This window comes from Tamandua tetradactyla, chromosome 24 (genome assembly GCF_023851605.1).
Source record: "Tamandua tetradactyla isolate mTamTet1 chromosome 24, mTamTet1.pri, whole genome shotgun sequence".
Lineage (NCBI taxonomy): Eukaryota > Metazoa > Chordata > Mammalia > Pilosa > Myrmecophagidae > Tamandua > Tamandua tetradactyla.
In genome coordinates, this window is record NC_135350.1 from 49,943,647 (window position 1) to 49,963,358 (window position 19,712).

Sequence of the window (19,712 nt, forward strand, 5' to 3'; positions counted from 1 at the left end):
GCATGCAGTACATATGTGTACATGTCTCTCTCCTAAAACAGATTTTAAGCTCTTTGGCAAAAAAAATGAGTCATAGTCCTCTTTGTGTACCCAATACTCACTTAGCACAAAACATCATGGTAGGTGAACTGAATTCTGCCAGAGAACGGCTACAGTGCTGTTGTGATAATTTTGATACTGCTTGGCAATGATAATGATATTTAACAGTAACTGAACACTTGTCATGTCCAGACACAGGGCAAAGTGCTTCAAAGGCCTCATCTTATTTAATCTTTAAAAAAAAAAAACAACCTATGTCAGAGGTAAATATTGTAATTATCACCATTTTACACTGAGAAAACTTAGCCTTAGTAGGGTTTAGTAGTTGCCAAGGTCACACAGCTAATAAATGGGAGGGCAGGGAATCAAAGCGAGGTGTGTTGGACTCTAAACCTCTGTGCTGTATGCCCTCATGCATTCTGGAAATCTTAGAACAAGAAATAGCTTCTCTTTCTTTCTGATAGATCTCAGAAGTGCTCACCCAGTGGACTGTATTGTTTAAAAGTTCTGAACTTACACAGCACTATTGAAGAATGATCATTTTTTTTCTAGTCCAGATTAATAACTCTGAATGATTTTTTTGCTTCATTTTTCATATCAGTCAGAATTTTTCACATCAGGACCCTTTCAAAGGATAACATGAGGGATTTTTTAATGCATAGTTTTGCAAACTTATTTTGGGGGAAAAGGAAACCTTAGAGACTTGACTCTAAAATAATCATTCTGGGAAAGTAGTATTTAGCATGAAACAACCACAATTCACAATTCATGCTTGGCATTCAGAGAGGAAGTGGTTAGATTAATAGTTTAGCAGATGTTTGCTGAAGGCTGAAATAACTTACCATGTATTGCCACTCTTACAGCTTGATCACAGTTTAGAAAGGCAGGCCAGGGTCATATACAGCCTAATTTTTATTCCTTTCTTAAAGGTAAAATTGATTAATAAGATGATGGATAAATTTAACCAGCAACAGCTTTTACAGCAAAAACATGTTGTAAAATATTGTTAGTTGCTGGCACCAGGCACCAAATAAGTTTGGTAGATGCTAAAAATAAACAGACAAGTTATCTGAAGCAAAGGCAACAACTTTTATTATCCTGCTTTATATTTAATGTTTTAGAACTGTATAAAGACTTTAATTCCTGGAAATATGTTATTTGATATATTAGTGGATCCTTAGTAATTGTTTAAAATTTCATTTAGAAACTATTACATTATGAATGAGGTGCTCGAGAATATTCCTTTTGTCATTGTTATTATGGAACACTGAAAGCTGCTGTTAGGAAAAGAGGCTGCTGCTTACAGTTCCTAATATTTTTAAATACTGTGAGAAAGGAGTGAGCATAGCTGTTGGAAAAGTCCATCCTGGGAGCAAGCGACCTCTGAAGATTATCTTCTTGACTCAGTCATCTCCTCCACAGATCTTTAAGAGAGTGATTTCATAGTCTCCAGAAGTATCTGACTGCAAAGAACGGGGTGGGTAGAGAGAAAAACAGAAAGAATATAAATAATGAGTTTACAAATGAAGCAAATCAAATCTCACAGTACTAGGGAGTTCACGTAGGTGTGAGACTCATGACCTGTATCATTTAATAAAACGGTTCTGTAATTCTATCATTCATTCATAGCTAAGTGCAATTATATTCCAGCTTCTTCTTTACAATGTATAATATTTAAAATCTTCCTGATAATAGCTAAATTAAATTTCACTTGGGTGTAAAAAAAATAAGATTATGCTAATTACATAATATGAATTTTCTAACAGAAAAATTTTAAATTACAGTTAAAATAGTTAATATAGATCAAACACTTGCTCTTCTAAGAGCTTAATGCCCCTTAATTATTTTAATGCTTATAATAACCAACACATTCTACACAGATCTCGATTTAACAGTTAAGTAAAAGGTTGTTCAAGATCAGATAGAGAAAAAAATGACATAGGCTGGATTTGAACCCAAGAAGCCTGGATGCTCAACTACCACACTAAACTGCCTGCCTTTAGAAAGTACAATGGGGGCCACGGTGGCTCAGCAGGCAAGAATGTGTGCCTGCCATGCCAGAGGACCCGGGTTCGATTCCTGGTGCCTGCCCATGTGAAAAAAAAAGAAAGCACAATGGACCACATCTTGTTGTATCATCCCCAAAGAGTATGTTCCTTAGTTTCTCTTTCTTAGGTTGGGCAAAAAAGATCTTGGTTCAGAAAATATACCATGTGAGGTTGAAGATACCATGTTTGCTATGCAAAACACTTGATGAGAGGTAAAATTTAGCTTTTAGTCTGGATTGCCTAAAACTTCTCATAATTCTTACTTTATACAAGGCACCTCAACTAGTGAGTACTTCTTATCACTTACATTTCACATTTGGGAAAGCTGTCACTAGGGTAAATATTAGAATAAGTAAAGGAAACAATGAAGAAAGGTCATGCAGTGAGAAGGTTGATCATTACTTCCTAATAAGTTACAATAGGCATTAATGTATAGACTTGTTTTATACAAATTTTAGTTCTTCCCTCAGTGATTTCCCTTAGTTTTGCTCTGCCATGATGTAAAATTCTATCTGAACTCCTGGCAAGTGAACAATTCTCCAGCTTTGTATCAAAAGAGCTCCCTCTAGCTATCCCTTGTCAGAGGTGTGAAGAATCACTACAGGTTTTACAGTTTAGTTGAGAAAATGTATCTAAGTAGTCTAGCACAGAGCTACAGATAAAATTCTGGTCTACTGTAGGCACTAAACAAATGCTCTCCCACCTCTATTCTCGTTTGCCTTCTAATAAATATACCCATTCTGTTTTCATGGCATTTTAGAAATTATGTTATCACAAAAACATTAATGTGTTTTAAAAACCATATAACAATATATGCTTCTTAATGAGGTCTTTTAAACTTTTCAATAAAACTAGGTGTTCCTGTTGACCTTTTTCTAACAATGGTACCATAGCTTGCCCTTCCTCCCAGCACTGACCCATCTTTGGGGACATTTTTCACCCCATTTTTAACCTTCCACATCCAGTTGGTCCTGCTGATTCTTCCCTTCTCCATTATGACCACAATAAATCTAGTCTAGGTTCTCACGCTTAGACACTGGTTTTCTTCATTCTCGATTCAGCAATCCATACTCTCCAAGGCATTAATTCCTATTGTTTTGTAAATCAAGTCTGATGATCATCATTCCCAACTGACTGAGGGACTTTTCTATATCTTTCTTTTCTGTCAATAGGAAACTACATATTGCTGCTCTCTCCTTCTTTGAAGCATTCTCTTCCCTTGGCTTCTGTCCTACTACTTGGTTCTGGCTTTTCCTCCCTCCTCTTTGGAACCTCCACCGCTGTCTTCTTTATAGGCTCATGCTCTTCTATCCAGTCATTAATTTAGTGATCCTTAAATCTCAATTCTAAGCTTTCTTCTTTTCTTGTTCTATATTTTATCCTTAGAGTATTTTCATCCATGTCCAACTACTTGATTATATAATTTACTCTAGAAGTGTACCTCATGCAGCAAACTGCTTACTTGGCATCTCCACTTAGAGGTGTGAGGGCATCTCAAAACATGGAAAACCAAACTAATGAACTCTTTCAGTCACTTCCAAGAAATTAAAAAACAACAACAACAAACTAAAACCTGACTCTCTTGCAGGTTTGTTTGGTGCAATGGAATGGCACTACTATCTCTTTTCCAAGTTAGAAACCTAGGAGCTATCCTTGACACCTTCTCTTCCTCACCTCTCATACCCTTTGGTTTAACTTCTAAATATCTTTTGACTTATTCCTTTTTCTGTCTTTGTATTACAACCAACCTAGTCATAGCTATTCTAATATGGACAGATATAATAGCCTCTTAACTCATTGCCCCTTCATCTCTTCTATGTTATGTTCAATTAATTCTCCACATTCACAGTGATATTTTAAAAATATACTTCTGATCGTGACACATCTGGCTTAAAACTCTCCTTGGCTGCCCATTGCTCTTAGGCTAAAGACAAATGCTTCAATATGGTCAAAAGGGTCCTTCAAGATCTGGTCCTCACAGCCTTACTTTTCATTAAGTTTTCTCCGACCACAAGGTCTTTCCATTTGCAATTCCTTTTACTGGAATGCTCTCCTGACTCTCTACCTCCACATCTTTTGTCTTAATGCCTACTCAATTTCCAGATCTAAATCATAACTTCATCATGGAAGCCACTGATATAGGCTCACATCTATATATCATATAGTACAATATCTTTTTTCTTTGCCCTTAAATGGTTATATTTTACATATATTTTTACTTCCATAAGGACAGGAAATGTCCTTATTTTTTTTTTCTTATAATTGTTACCCAGAGCCTGGCATATAACATGCATTCAATAAATATCTTTTTTAATATTTTCTGTTCTCAAGAATCCTTTTCACTGACCTCATCATGCCACCTGGATTTTATTTTTCAATACCTCCAAGGTAGACAATCTATCTGATCAAGCAAGCACTTTTAACTTCTTTCTCACCATACACCTAATGTAAATATGTTTCCAAACTATTCACCTTTGAGATTTTTGACCAGAATAGCACCTGGCTCATAGCAGGCACTCAGGAAAACCATGCTTGTTAACCTGAAAGGTAGGTTCCAGACTCATTATTTTAGGAAATAGTCCCTATCTAACCCCAAACTCCTTTTCCTCTCAATTTTGATATTATATCTGTACCTCAAAATCAAATATTTAATTGTATATTATTTCATATTATCTTCTTTTACCTGTTTTATTTATTCCTACTTCAAGTCTCGACATAAATTATGGTTCATTAAGAGTGGCACTAGGTTTTCACTCAAAGAGCCTGGAATTGTGTTCATTATTTATTAAGTAGGCACTTAATTTGTTGATCAAGAAAATCTACCCAACAAATGCAATTCTATCCAACTTTCCATTAATATCTTATCAAAGATACGTTTGTTTTCATTTCTTGTTTTCTTTCCCTCTTCCTCTTCACCAATCACCACATGAAAAAGATATTAATGAGAAATGTCCAAATAATAGGCAGAAGAAAGAGAGCAAATGTTGCCATTATAAACAAAATGGAAATCTAGCCCCTAAACTACAAAAACTTAACCCTCTGTAAAGATCCTGCTCAGTAGTAAAAAATAATATTACTTAATGTAAGTTAGGTAAGAGAAATAAAGAAACCTCATATTTTTTCAAATTACAAACTGACTTCTTCAGTGACAGGTTTTTCTTTTCTATCAAAAGATGCAGTGTTTAAATGTTTCCTAATACAGTAAGCCTCAATTACCTAGACTACTGAGGGACAGAGAGTTTCTAATTTAGTTTCTTGGTTTGCTGAGGGCAAGACAAAAGCCCTTTTTGTGTTTCAACCTTTGTACTGACAATCTTTATAAAATGTATTAGACTATTTTTCTGCCTTAGTAAGTATAATACAGTAAACTTTATTGAACCTTCCTCTGATGACTGAAACTACTGTAATGTGTCAAGATTGATTCAAAGAGAATTTAGTGTGAGCAGTTGAGAAAATCTCTGCTAAGTCCCAGGCACAGTCTGAGAGGTGTCTTTTTGTATAAGTTCTGAATTTCAACTCAACTTTATGTCTGCATCTCTTTCTGGAAAGGCGGAAGGAAAGAATGGAGGATGGAAGGTAGGAAGGTTGGGAGGAAGGAAGGGAAAAGGAAGGGAGGAAGGAAAGAGGGAAGGAAGGAAAGATTTGGGTGGATAGATAGTTGATTCCCTTATGTTCTTTCTTGTATTCTTGATTCATTCATTCAAAATCCATTTGTAGAGCCCCAGATGGCTGCCCAATGGTCTGGGTAAGTGTTTATAGCTGGTGGAAGGTAACTACACTGGCAAGGGAAGGAGCTAAGTCTGGGGGCCACAGCCTTTAGCTATTCCTTGTGGTTAAATTGGAATGTGGTCCAAGCCAAGATGTCCCAGCAGCCATGGCTGGGTGTAGCTCTTTATTCACAGCTGCAGAAGGGCTGGTGGGAAGTTAGTGCCAGGTAGCTTCCCTAGTCCCATGGTGCATATATGATGTCATAGGAGGGGCCAGCCTGGGACAAGGGGGTGGGGGAGAGGGTAGGAGTGAGTGTGGGTCGGGGGAGGTAGGGTCATAGGTACAGCCTGGACATACTGTGGATCCTGAATGCTAAGAGCAAATGCCATATCCAGGCTCCCGCCTCTGAGATTCTGATGATTTTGATCAGTCTTTCACTACAATGGAACTAACATCCCTCATACATGAGTTTTCCCAAGATATTCCTCAAGGTGGATGAGGCTATGAGGTATGAAAAGATGCCACCGAGCTACATGCAGGAGGTCTGCAAAACCAGCCCGGGACTCAACCTTTTCAATGTGGCTGTGGACATAGGACAGCTTCTCCGAAAGCCTCACACAGCAACCTTTTCTACCACTTTGTTTCAGAAACCAGCTTCGACTAACAATCTCGATCTTTCATTTACTGAAGACTTTCATAAGCCATCTGGGTGCTGAGGTAGAAAAAAAATTCTTCAGTAGAAGTCAGTTGGGCAGGCCTGAAGGCCAGCCGTTTCCCTCCATCATCATTTACTATTTGCCACATTCCTGTTGGGACCATGACTTCTGGAACCATGAGCTGTTAAGTTAAGGGAACCTCTTGCACATTTTACCAACCTTAATTCCTTATTCATTCTAATAATTTGTTGGTAATTTATTTTGGAATTTCTACATGTGTAATCCTATCAACTAAGAGCTGAGAACAATGAAAATTGGTTTTTTTCTTTAAAACAGAAAGGAGTAAGTGAAATATATTTTAGGAAGATTCTTATTCAGAATGATGGAAATTCAAAGGACCAAACTGGAAAGAAAACATCCAATTACCATAGGCAAAAAGATGGATAGGTTCAATTAAGTAAGATGCAAAACTTCTGCATGGGAAAAACACAGTAAGTCAAGTCAAAGGACAAAGAACAAACTGGGTGAAAAAACTTATAATTTATCTCATAGACAAAAGGCTAATCTGATTTAAATGAAAAGACATCCTAGAAATTAGCCAAAAAGAACAAAACCCAATGAAATAATGGGCAAAGGATTTAAAAAGGACATTATAAAAAAAATAATAAAAATGGTATTTCAAACATGAAAATATGCTCAGCTTCACTCATACTAAGAAAAATGTCTATTAAAACTACACTAAGATATATCTATCAGAATGTAAAAAAACAAAAGTTTGACAACACCTTCTGTGCTAAGGCTGTAGAGAAACAGGAGCTCATACATTCCTCATGAAAGGGCAAAATGGAGGGTAAGTGATAATACCTACCAAAATTGAAAAAGCCTTTATATTTGTCTTAGCAATCTTGCTTTTGAGAATTTATCCTTCAAACATATCTGTACCTTATGAAATGGTGTTTGCAAATCGCAGCATTGTTTGTAACAGCAAGAAGCCAAAACAATCCATTGATGTGTTGGGTACACAAACACACAACAGAATGTTACAGAGCTGTTAGAAAGAAAAACCATCCTACACACTGACATGAAAAGAACTCCCAGCTGCAAAACCATGCTCTTCTTTTGTAAAAGAGGAAATATTTTTTATATTGTTATAAAGAAACACTGAAATAAATAATAAAGCATTGAAATAAAAGCACTGAAATATACAAAATAGGTAAACAACTTATATATGCAATTCATAAAAGAAGGAAAATTAATGGTCAATAAATCTAATGAAAAATAAGAATGCTGAAAACCTATTATGTGCCTGGGATTTCAGAACTGAAAAATAGTTACTACATTTAAGGGCCAATTCACTATCAATAATTTTAAACTCAGAAAACCATTTACACATTGACAAAGTGAGAGAAATCTAAGTCATATATCTCCATAATTTTAAGACATACAAGGATCAGAGGAGGCTAGAGGAAGACAAAATGTATTTTGCTTTGTTCAAAAGGAGGCTTACTTTAATTGCTGAATACAGAGAGTAGCCACAGTGCTTCTTGAACTCTGCTCGAATGTCCAAAAGGTCAATTTCTGATCTGGAAACCATTATTCGATTCAGAGTAAACTCATCAGTTCCAGCACCCTGTTTAGAAATGCAAGTGTTGACAATACACATCTCATTGATCACAAAACAACACATAGATCTATATTTATAAGAAATAGCTAATGGTGTGCAAAATATTCAACCACTTGACGCTTTTTCATTTACCTGCCATCAAATTTCATAATTTATTCAAGAAATATTTACTGAGCACCTACTCTATGCCAATATCATGCTAAATGCTGAAAACCAGAGCTTCCAATTTTGTAAAGGATTCAGGCAAGAAGACATCACCACATAGTCTGATAAATGGGATATATTGGCTACTAAAGAACATATCTCAAGAGGGCCTACAATAGATTAAGAATTAGGAAAGGTCTGTCTGAGAAAGTGACATTAAAACTGAGACCTGACTAGTCAGCCAGGGAAGATGGGATGGTCCTCATATTTCCTCTAATTAGAGGAAACAGCTTGTGTTAAGGTTTAGGGCAAGACAGGAAGCCACAATCAAGGATATGTAAATAATGAGGAAGGATAGCAGGAGATTTGTCTGGAAAGGCCAGACCTTGTAAACCATGAAATGAAATTCTGACTTCATCCCAAGTGTGGAGAAGTATTGCAATCTTTTAAACATAAGAATGTTGGGGTCCAACGAGACTTGTCATTACAGAAGATCATGCTAACTGTGGTATGAAGAATGGGTTGGCGGTTAAGAATGAGATAAGGATAAGGGAATAAGACTAGAGGATTTGGGACCCATCCAGCATTTGAAGAGAATGAGGGAGAGGGAGAAGCACAAGATTTCTGATGGGGCAGTTTGCTGGATGTCGGCACTTCATTTATTTGATTATCCAACAAATGCTCTTCAAGCATCTAGTATTTGCAAGGCATTGTTCCATGCATTGTGGATATGGAGATACTATCTCTGTCTCCATTGGGCTTACACTCTAGTGGATGGAGACTGAGAGTAAAGCAACAACCAATTGTTTATGTAATATATTAATAAGAACTATGAAGAAAATAAAACAGGTGAAATGGAGTGCAGAGTGATTGAAGGGAGCCAATTTAATTAATGCAGTCAGGGAAGGCCTGTCTCAGGAGTTTGGGCTGAGACCTGAGAGATCAAAAAGGGCCAGCTGGCAGGTCTGGAAGAAGCATTCTCCAGGCAGAAAAGGCAACAAATGCAAAGACTTTGAGGCTGGAGTAGATTTGGCATAGACAAAGGACAGAAACTTAAGCACAGTCAGAAGGAGGTAGGATGACAAGACTTGGTAAAGTTGGGCAAAGCTAGTTCTTAGTGGGGCTGTCCACTGAAATGATTGAATAGAGAAGGAGCAGACTTGGGAGTGGGGGGTGGGGTGGGGTGGTAAGGTGATGTGTTCACTCTGGACATAACTTTGAAGGTACATGTGGGACCTCCATAGAATGGCCGGTAAGGAAACTGAGGGAAGCATCTAATCTTTTCTAGGCACTGTGCTAAGATCTAGAGAAGCAAAAGAACAAGAAAAGACTCCAGTACGCTTGGAGCTCCTGTTGAGCAGCTGAGCTCAAATGAGAAACATACACCTACAACACCATGTACAGGTTACTTGGTTATTTCAAATGGGGCAAAGCTTGAGAGGTCATAGGACCTAAAGGTCAAGTTTGAAGCTTGGTATTCTAAAGCAAGTTCTGCCGTCGAAAAAACTATGAAGTGGGGGAGATAATTTAGCCAATACTTCACTGCACTTATCTCTGTATTGATTAGAATACTCACTATCAACTATGAGAGACAATTAGTAGACATATTAGTTACAGTAAGAGAACTCATCAAAGTAGAAAGGAACAGGAAATCCCATCAATATTAAACATCAATTAAACGTTCTTTTTGAAGGAAGTTAAGTAAGCATGCATATGAAATTCCAGACCAACCTTCAAAGCTTGATGGAGTCTTGAGGCTAAAAAAGCTGGTGTGTTTCTCACACAATGAACTGTTATAAAAAGCAAAGCAATATTCACTTTCATTTAATAAAAATTGGGCTAATCTACAATATGTTTAAAAAAAAGATTCTGGTTGCCATTCCAGTCTACCCCCTCCCCACTACTGGCTCTTTTGTAGAATGAAAGAATGATGCTTAACCTGAATTTTAAAGATTTATAAGCCACATTTGCATGGAACTTCAGCACAGCAATTATCTTTAGCCATAGGGAATACAAAAGTACCTGCCAAAGGAACTCCCACAGTGTGTGACTCATCTGTAGCTCCCAGATGCACTGTACACCTACGCTTGCATTGATAACTCCCTAGGGTGTACCATCACTCCTTGTCTAACATCTCTGCCTACTGACGAATGACTTGGGCCCAAAGACTGCAGAGATGCTGCTCCAAATAATTCATAAGGTGAGAAGAGACAACAGAGTTCAATTTAAAACCAAGTTTTTCAGAGGCAAGATTTTTCTCCTAAATGTCTGGATTAGAGTTTATAGGCTGAGGAAAGTAATTACACCCCACTTCACACCCCCAACCCCACAAATAGATTTATGGTATGGCATTAGAACTGCTGCCTGTAATTTAAATCTGGTCATCCCCTCAAATAGCAAAGTCTTTCCATTTTTCATTTTGAAATAACAAGTAAAGCAGAAATAAAACAAGAAGACAGAAATTGGCAAAACATTAATAAGTTAATTACCCTTTAAATAAAGTGAAAATAATCAGGACTAGAAAATTCTGTGGGAACCGATTCTATTTATCACAACACAATCACTTCCATAATCTAAATCTGATCTCCAAGGAGAAATCTGACCAAAAGTTACTGGATTTTATGGTGATTTCTGGACATGAGGATAAGAAAAGTGGCTTTCTCATGTTGGCTACAGACTCTCTTATAGAAAGCTGGTTTGTGAAAGTGATTTAAAGGAAATAAGAGAAATGTATTGGAAACATATTAGAAACCTAAACATGGAATCTGGGGACAAACCATGAAAACGGTGTTAAAAGTCAAGTCATATAAGAGAAACCAACCACTGGAATTGGCAATACCTAATTTACTTGAAAGTCTTAATTAAACAAGCCTTAAATAATTGGCTCACAAATTCTTATGCTCACTTTATCCTATTAAGGTTTTGAATGGCCCCAACCCCACCCCCTACAAATAGATTTATGGTATTCTTTCTTTTCATAATTCATTTCCCCTCTTTAGCTTGTGTCTGCTTTATACTGTTCACTACAGACTTGTTTTTCACATCTGAAAAATCTGGAAGGTGATGGTATGCTTTAGTGTAAGGAAGCTTGCTTTACCACCCAACATCAAAGGTAGGGAACTCGGGTAAATCCTGAATTCATTAAAGTTAATTACTAGTATGTTCCTTCTATGTACTTTTAAGATAATCCAGCCCAGAAGATTTTTCAGGTCCAAAAGTATGTGTTAACATATTGCAAGGTTCCATTTATATGACATGTGTGGAAATGACAAATACATAGAGAAGGTAGATTAGTAGTTCTTTAGGGCTGGAAAGGAATGGGGAGTGAGTGCTAATGGATACAAGGTTTCTTTGAGGGTGATGAAAATGTCCTAAACGTAGATTGTGGTGATGGATGCACAAATCTGCAAATATATTAAAAAATCTTTGAATTGTTTGTACACTTGTAATGGGGGAACTTTGTGGTCTGTAAATTATATCTCAATGAAGATGTTTTTTTAAAAAACAGTATATGTATTCCAAAGCTAGAATGAAATAGAAAATGAAAGTGTGACATAGCTTGAACTTTAAATTAGTTGAGCTGTAAGGTCTCTCTTTTACTTGATAAAATATGCATTCTAGCCTACAGTTAGTGCTTAACTCAATATATTTATATATTTCTAAGAATGCTTCTTAATTCAATGTAGTCTTAAGACTTCATATATCTCAAAGTTTTTCATGTATTACAGCTTAGCAGGAGCAGGCAAACAGAAAAATTGATGTATATATTAATAATATGAAATAGAAAAAATTAACCAGTTATATCATTGCCTTTGGAACATTTTCAGAACAAATTAGGGAGACCAATTTCAATTCCATTTTTTAAAAAATTATGGTAACATATATACAACATAAAAACTCCCATTTTAGCCACTTTCAAGCATACATTTCAGCAGCATATCCTACCATTGTCTTTTTTTTTTTTTAAACTGGAAAAGATTTTTTTATTTATCTTTAAGCAATTCAATCAGAATCAACAGCATTTTTTTTTTTTTTTTGAACCAGCAGTTGGATAAAGAGCCTTATTCTTGGCACTGAGGAGAGGATGAGAAGTTAAGTGAAACAACATGTAAAGGAAACACTTAGAAAGATGCCTGTTTCCTGGTATATTTTCTGTAATTTATTTTAAAACTTTTGGCACAGACTGTGGATAAATGTGTTTCAGTCTAGGTCTGCACTGCCGCACATCAGAGTGGTTGGTGCTGTGCACCAGATGTGAAGCTCAGCTGCCTGGGTAGAATCCCAGCTCCACCATGTACTCTGTGAAATCTTGAGAAGTAACTTAACCTCTTTGTGCCTCAGGTTTATCATTGCCAAGATGATAATAATAGTGTCTACTTCATCTGAGGCTTGAGTTGATATTCGTAAAGAGCTTAGCATGGCATCTAGTTTATGGTAAGTGCCATAAGTGTTTATTTAAAGATAACACTAGAGGAAGCCTATTTGGGAGGTCACCTTCCAGAAGTGGTGATTAACAATTGGAGAGACTAATAAGGCTGTATTCCAGAGGTTATTCTCAGGCATGAGCTATCTTTATCTTACCAGAAGTATTTTTGATAGTGTAAATGTTAGAAATTATTTTTCACTGGTGAAATGACAAGATGTTTGGACTGGTTGATGCTGGACTGGTACACCTACCCTAGCATTAATGGATGATAAGCCAGTAGCAAGCCCATAGCTGTTCTAAACTTGTAGGATTCTGAACAATCCTGGTTAAGTACAAACACTTAACAGTAGATTTTGTTGCCTGATGCTGACTAGAAGGGTCACTGAATCTTGTTTTTGAATTGTGTCTTATACCTTTGAATGCACCGTTCTTGCAAGGTGATGTCCAGGTGTCTACAAGAGCTTTCTCCTGAGACCTCATTGAGTACTAATCAGCTTATGTAAATCGTATTTTTGCCTGTTTGCTAATCCAGGGACAGATTCAGTCTGAGATTTACTTTCATTTCAACACACTGCATGCTAGCATGGTCAAAGTGGGAAGAGACCTATAGCTCCAACCTGGGTTTAACTGTGGGAGGCCACTGATGTCTTCCAAAAATAATCAAATATGGCAAATGACCAAATTGGCTTGGTCTCAGTTTCCAACAAGGCTAAATAAAAATGTCAGCAAAGATGTAATAGTTTAAGTTTTCAAGGAGTCTACAGTCTAAACATGGTGACAAGCCAAATGCAAATTTAAAAGGCAAAGACATGAAAAGACAGCTTCTTCAAACATCCATTTAATGATATTTTTTGAGCATATTATGTGTACCGTGGATGGTGCTGGGAGCTGTGGGGAACATAAAAATGGATCAATCTGGATGCTTAGGTAAAGAAGCTTAGCCTTGACACTGATTTAAAACAAATGCAAGTAAATGATCAAGGATTTACCTATAGCCAGCAGTAAGTCTTCAAAATGCCCAGATAATTCTCCTTTTATGCTGTCCTCAATGTCCTTCTGGCTGATGTTTCTGTATTCTTCGAATGCTAAAAAGCAGCATCACAAAAATGTTTAAAGCAATATGGATGACCACACTTGAATATTCGTTTTAGATGTGATATGCAGATCAAGTAGCAAGTTCAAGAATTCCTTCCTCAAAACCATAAATATTTGAGCATAGATGCTTTTGTTTCTTGCTTTTTTAAGAAAATAATCCACAATAAAACCAGAGCTTCACAGGCTATTTTCACAGATGATCTTTTTCTCCCTGTTCTCTGTCTTTCACTTTCTCTCTCTTCCCATTTAGCACTTTAGATAGCCTGGAAGGTTACAGCCAATGATAGATAATTTAGCTTCTAATGTGAGCTATTTTTAACTATATCAGTGCCTGGGAAATAAGAGTGTCAAATACATTAGATCTACTTAAGAAATCTTAATTATGAAGATTTTTTTTTTTTGTGCTGAGTAAATCATTCCCTAAGGCGGCATGGCCTATTTCACAACTACCAAGAGGCATGGGAATTTCATGATTTATGTTTGCCCAGAAGTAAAACTTGTACATATGTCACCAAAGTATACAGGCATATTTTGTAAGCCAAGTATGTTTTTTACAGGTAAATTTTGAAAAGAGAAAATTGTGAGAGATTTTGGGTTGTTTGGTTTTTATTTTTTAAATAGTGACATTAATAAAACAACTATCTTGCAACTGTTCTTTCTAAATTCTGAGATACTGAGCTGTTTGTTTATAACCTGGTCATTCCCAGAAATTTTGGGTATTTATGTGACACCTGAGACTCAGAGACAGAGCTCTGAAGCTATGAAAGTCAGCACTACCCCATACAGGAACTGTTAAAAAGGTTGAAAAAGTGATCAGACTTTGAGTAGAAATATGAATGAAGCTGATCTGATCAGGATAGGACTAAGGTAAATCAGAATACAGGGTAAAGGAAGATATCATCCATGTTTTAAAACTTCAAGTTCTGTGTGAGACCAAAAGGAGAAATGTTTATTTGGCGCAAACTTTATATTTTGGGTAGTAGGCATTTTCTAATTTAACTTGCATGGTCAGTTTAGTTGAACATCATAAATACACAGAATCTTGAATAGGGCATGAGAGTTTGTTGGTTTGTCCAGGTTAGTGTGATGTCCCAGTATATCCCAGAGTAATCTGTGCTGGTTTGAATCAATTGTGTACCTCAGAAAAGCCAAATTCTTTAATTCTCATTCATATTACTGAGTGGTATCTTTTTGATCATTTCCATAGAGATGTGACCCACCTAATTATGGGTGGTAACTTTTGATTAGATGGTTTCCATGTTAATGTGTCTCCACCCATTCAAGGTAGGGTTGCTGACTGGAGTCCTTTAAGGTGGAACCACCATTACGGAAAAAGCTTTAGAACCCACACAGCCAGAGACCTTTGGAGAGAAATAAGGAAAACACCCCTGGAGGAGCTTCATGAACAAGAAGCCTGGAGAGAAAACTAGCAGACATTGGCATGTTCACCATGCACCTTTCCAGATGAGAGAAAACTTGAACGTCAACGGCTTTGAATGAAGGTATCTTTTCCTGGATGCCTTAGGTTGGACATTTCTATAGCCTTGCTTTAATTTGGACATTTTCATGGCCTTAGGATATGTAAACTTTCAACTTAATAAATTCCTCTTTTTAAAAGCCATTCCATTTCTGGTATATTGCATTCCAGCAACTTGGAAACTTGAACAGATTTTGGTACCAGAGAAGTGGGGTGCTGCTGTGGTTTGCAAAAACCAAAATATTGAAACATCTTTTTAAATGGATAAGGGGGTTCTTCCGGGTCAAGATGGCGGCTTAACAACGTGCGCATTTTAGTCCGTCCTCCAGAACAACTACTAAATAACCAGAAACAGTACAGAACAGCTCCCGGAGCCACGATAGTGACCAGACACACAGCGTACCCCAGTCTGGACCAGCTGGACCGGTTGTGAGCACCCCCCCGAACCGTGAGTTCCCAAAGCTGTGGCAGCCAGCGCCCATCCCCCACAGGCCACTTCCCAGAAGAGAAAGGAAAGGACTTTACCAGCAGCAGGGACTGGGCACAATCAAACACCAATTGTGGAACTAATTAACAAATTCTGACTACTAAAAATAGGCCCCCAGCTTAGGTGAACCTGATCAAAGTGGAGGTTGCTCATTTTTGCCCCGGCACCAAGGGGGCAGGACTGACAGAAAAAGGGGGGGGAAAAAAAAAAGAAGGAAACAGAGGTTTTTGTGGCTGTGTATCTACAAAGGCTTGACTGCCTCAGGATACAGCAGCAGGACTTTTTAGGCTGCAACTGCCCCAGGCATAGGCAGAAGTGAGCTCTTTTGGGGGTTTGTCTGGAGCCTGTGCCTTCCCCAGGGGAGGGGTGAAGCCCCACCCAGGTGGAATCCCTCCATCAAGGAATTCAGACACCAGGGTTTGGTAATCTGAAGCCATTAAAACCAGCCTACAACCTCTCCTCTGTCTCCACCAAGCCCCCAGTAGGGAGAGTCTGCCAAAGTTAAAGGTACCGCATCATCTTATGCTGGTGGGACCTGCAGTCAGAGAAGCGCCACATACTGGGCAGGATAAGAAAAACAGAGTCCAGAGACTTCACAGGAAAGTCTTTTAACCTGCTGGGTCTCACCCTCAGGGAAAACCAATGCAGGTAACTCTTTCCTCTTGATAGGAGGCCAATTTGGTCTGGGGAAATCTGGTTGGGGTCTATAATATCTAAGTAGACCCTCCTAAGTGTGTGTGGGGGAAAGGCACCACACAAGCAGGGCAAGAAACAAGAAAACAAGAACTGAAAAATTCTCCTCTGTTAAACAAAACTTAAGCTAAAGGTCCAGATAAAGCTGAACGGAATGTCAAAGAACAGATAGACAACAAATTCATCCAGCAAGAAAACCCTAGATAAAAGAAGTGAAAGCAATCTCCAGAATAAACTAATTAAGGTAATTAAATGCCTAGGCACCAGCAAAAAATAACAAATCACACTAGGAAAATTGAAGATATGGCCCAGTCAAAGGAACAAAGCAACAATTCAAATGACATACAGGAGCTGAAACAATTAATTCAGAATGTACGAACAGACATGGAAAACCTCATCAAAAACCAAATCAGTGAATTGAGGGAGGATATAAAGAAGGCAAGGAAAGAACAAAAGGAAGAAACTGAAAGTCTGAAAAAACAAATCACAGAACTTATGGGAATAAAGGACACAGCAGAAGAGATGAAAAAAACAATGGAAACCTACAATGGTAGATTTCGAGAGACAGAACATAGGATTTCTGAACTGGAGGATGGAACATCTGAAATCCGACAAGAAACAGAAAATATAGGGGAAAAAATGGAAAAATATGAGCAGGGACTCAGGGAATTGAAAGACAATATGAAGCGCACGAATATACATGATGTGGGTGTCCCAGAAGGAGAAGAGAAGGGAAAAGGAGGAGAAAAAATAATGGAGGAAATTATCACTGAAAATCTCCCAACTCTTATGAAAGAATTAAAATTACAGATCCAAGAAGTGCAGCGTACCCCAAAGAGAATAGATCCAAATAGACATACTCCAAGACATTTAATAATCAGAATGTCAGAGGTCAAAGAGAAAGAGAGGATCTTGAATGCAGCAAGAGAAAAGCAATCCATCTCCATCAACAGACGAGTGGCTAAACAAACTGTGGTATATACATACAATGGAATATTATGCAGCTCTAAGACAGAATAAACTTACGAAGCATGTAATAACATGGATGGACCTAGAGAACATTATGCTGAGTGAGACTAGCCAAAAACTAAAGGACAAATACTGTATGGTCTCACTGATATGAACCGACATTAGTGAATAAACTTGGAATATGTCATTGGTAACAGAGACCATCAGGAGATAGAAATAGGGTAAGATAATGGGTAATAGGAGCTGAAGGGATACAGACTGTGTGACAGGTCTGGATACAAAAACTCAGAAATGGACAGCACAGTACTACCTAATTGTAATGTAATTATGTTACAACATTGAATGAAGCTGCATGTGAGGTATAGTTTTTTTATTTTTATTTTTTCTCTCTATTATCGTTTTATTTCTTTTTCTGTTGTCTTTTTATTTCTTTTTCTAAATCGATGCAAATGTACTAAGAAATGATGAATATGCAACTACGTGATATTAAGAATTACTGATTATATATGTAGAATGGAATGATTTCTAAATGTTTTGTTAGTTAATTTTTTTAATAAATAAATAAATAAATAAATAAATAAAATAAATAAACCTTGCATAATTGGGAAAAATCTCAAAAAATAAAAGCAATCCATCACATACAAGGGAAGCCCAATAAGACTATGCGCAGATCTCTCAGCAGAAACCATGGAGGTGAGAAGACAGTGGGATAATATATTTAAATTATTAAAAGAGAAAAACTGCCAACCAAGAATTCTATATCCAGCAAAATTGTCCTTCAAAAATAAGGGAGAAATTAAAACATTTTCAGACAAAAAATCACTGAGAGAATTTGTGACCAAGAGACCAGCTCTGCAAAAAATACGAAAGGGAACACTAGAGACAGATACGAAGACAGAAGAGAGAGGTGTGGAGAAGAGTGTAGAAAGGAAGACTATGAGTAAAGGTAAAAAGAAGGAAACTTAGATATGACATATAAAATCCAGAAGGCAAAATAGTAGAAGTACTACCCATGCAGTAATAACACTGAATGTTAATGGATTAAACTCTCCAATCAAAAGACATAGTCTGGCAGAATGGATTAAAAAACAGGACCCATCTATATGCTGTCTCTACTCAAAGGACACGAGGCCAAGGACACAAATGGACATTTACACACCAATGTTTACAGCAGCATTATTAATGATTACCAAGAGATGGAAACAGCCAAAATGTCCATCAACAGACAGTTGGCTAAACAAACTGTGACATTTACATAAGAAGGAATATTATACAGCTGTAAGACAGAATAAAGTTATGAAGTATGTAACAACATGAATGGACCTTAAGGACATTATGCTGAGTGTGATTAGCCAGAAACAAATGACAAATACTGTATGGTCTCACTGATATGAACTGACATTAGTGAATAAACTTGGAATATTTCCTTGGTAACAGAGACCATCAGGAGATAGAAATAGGGTAAGATATTGGGTAATTTGAGCTGAAGGGATACAGATTGTACAACAGGACTGAACATAAAAACTCAGAAATGGACAGCACAATATTACCTAACTGTAATACAATTACGTTAAAACACTGAATGAAGCTGCATATGAGAATGATAGAGGGAGGAGGGCTGGGGCATAAATGAAATCATAAAGAAAGATAGATGATAAAGATTGAGATGGTGTAATCTAGGAATGCCTAGAGTGTATAATGATAGTGACTAAATGTACAAATTTAAAAAATGTTTTTGCATGAGGAAGAACAAAAGAATGTCATTACTGCAGTGTGCTGAAAATAGATGGTACTTAATATTTTAAAATTTCAACTAATGTGTGAGACTAAAGCAAAAAATGTTCATTTGATACAAATCTATACTTTGACTAGTGCATCTCCTAATATAACTTATTTAGATGATTGAACACCTTAAGTACATGGAACCTTGTATAGGACATGAGATTTTGTTGGTTTGTCCAGGTGATGCCCTGATGAATCCCAGAGTTATTTGATCAGTGAGTGGAAAAGTATTTGCAAAGCCCCCTTCAGGGAATGGTGAGAATGGGGGAAAACTCAACTTCCCCAAGTTGAATTCTTGATATTCTCACAAGCAGTGTGGACAACCAAAGCTATAGGCTGAGCCCCCAGTCTTGGGGTTTGTTCATATGAAACTTAACCCCACAAAGGATAGGTCAAGTCTACTTAAAATTTAGGCCTAAGAGTCACCCCCAAGAGAGCCTCTTTTGTTACTCAGATGTGGCCTCTCTCTCCAGCCAACACAGTGAGCAGACTCACCACTCTCCCCCTGTCTACGTGGGACATGACTACCAGGGGTGTGGACCTTCCTGGCAACGTGGGACAGAA

At 37.3% G+C, this 19,712-nt stretch overlaps 1 protein-coding gene across 1 annotated transcript in view; it reads right to left on the minus strand.

Annotated features, from left to right (window-relative positions):
* Nucleotides 1-1,093: 1,093 nt before the first annotated feature.
* ANXA3 (annexin A3) overlaps nt 1,094-19,712 on the minus strand; it is an 86,841-nt gene continuing 68,222 nt past the window's right edge. The window contains exons 10-13 of the mRNA XM_077143061.1: nt 13,635-13,730; nt 9,951-10,009; nt 7,959-8,081; nt 1,094-1,502 (exon numbers count right to left, since the gene is read on the minus strand). Of these exons, the coding sequence (XP_076999176.1) occupies nt 1,443-1,502; nt 7,959-8,081; nt 9,951-10,009; nt 13,635-13,730 (338 nt within the window). The 3' untranslated portion in view covers nt 1,094-1,442. The remainder of the gene's footprint in view (nt 1,503-7,958; nt 8,082-9,950; nt 10,010-13,634; nt 13,731-19,712) is intronic.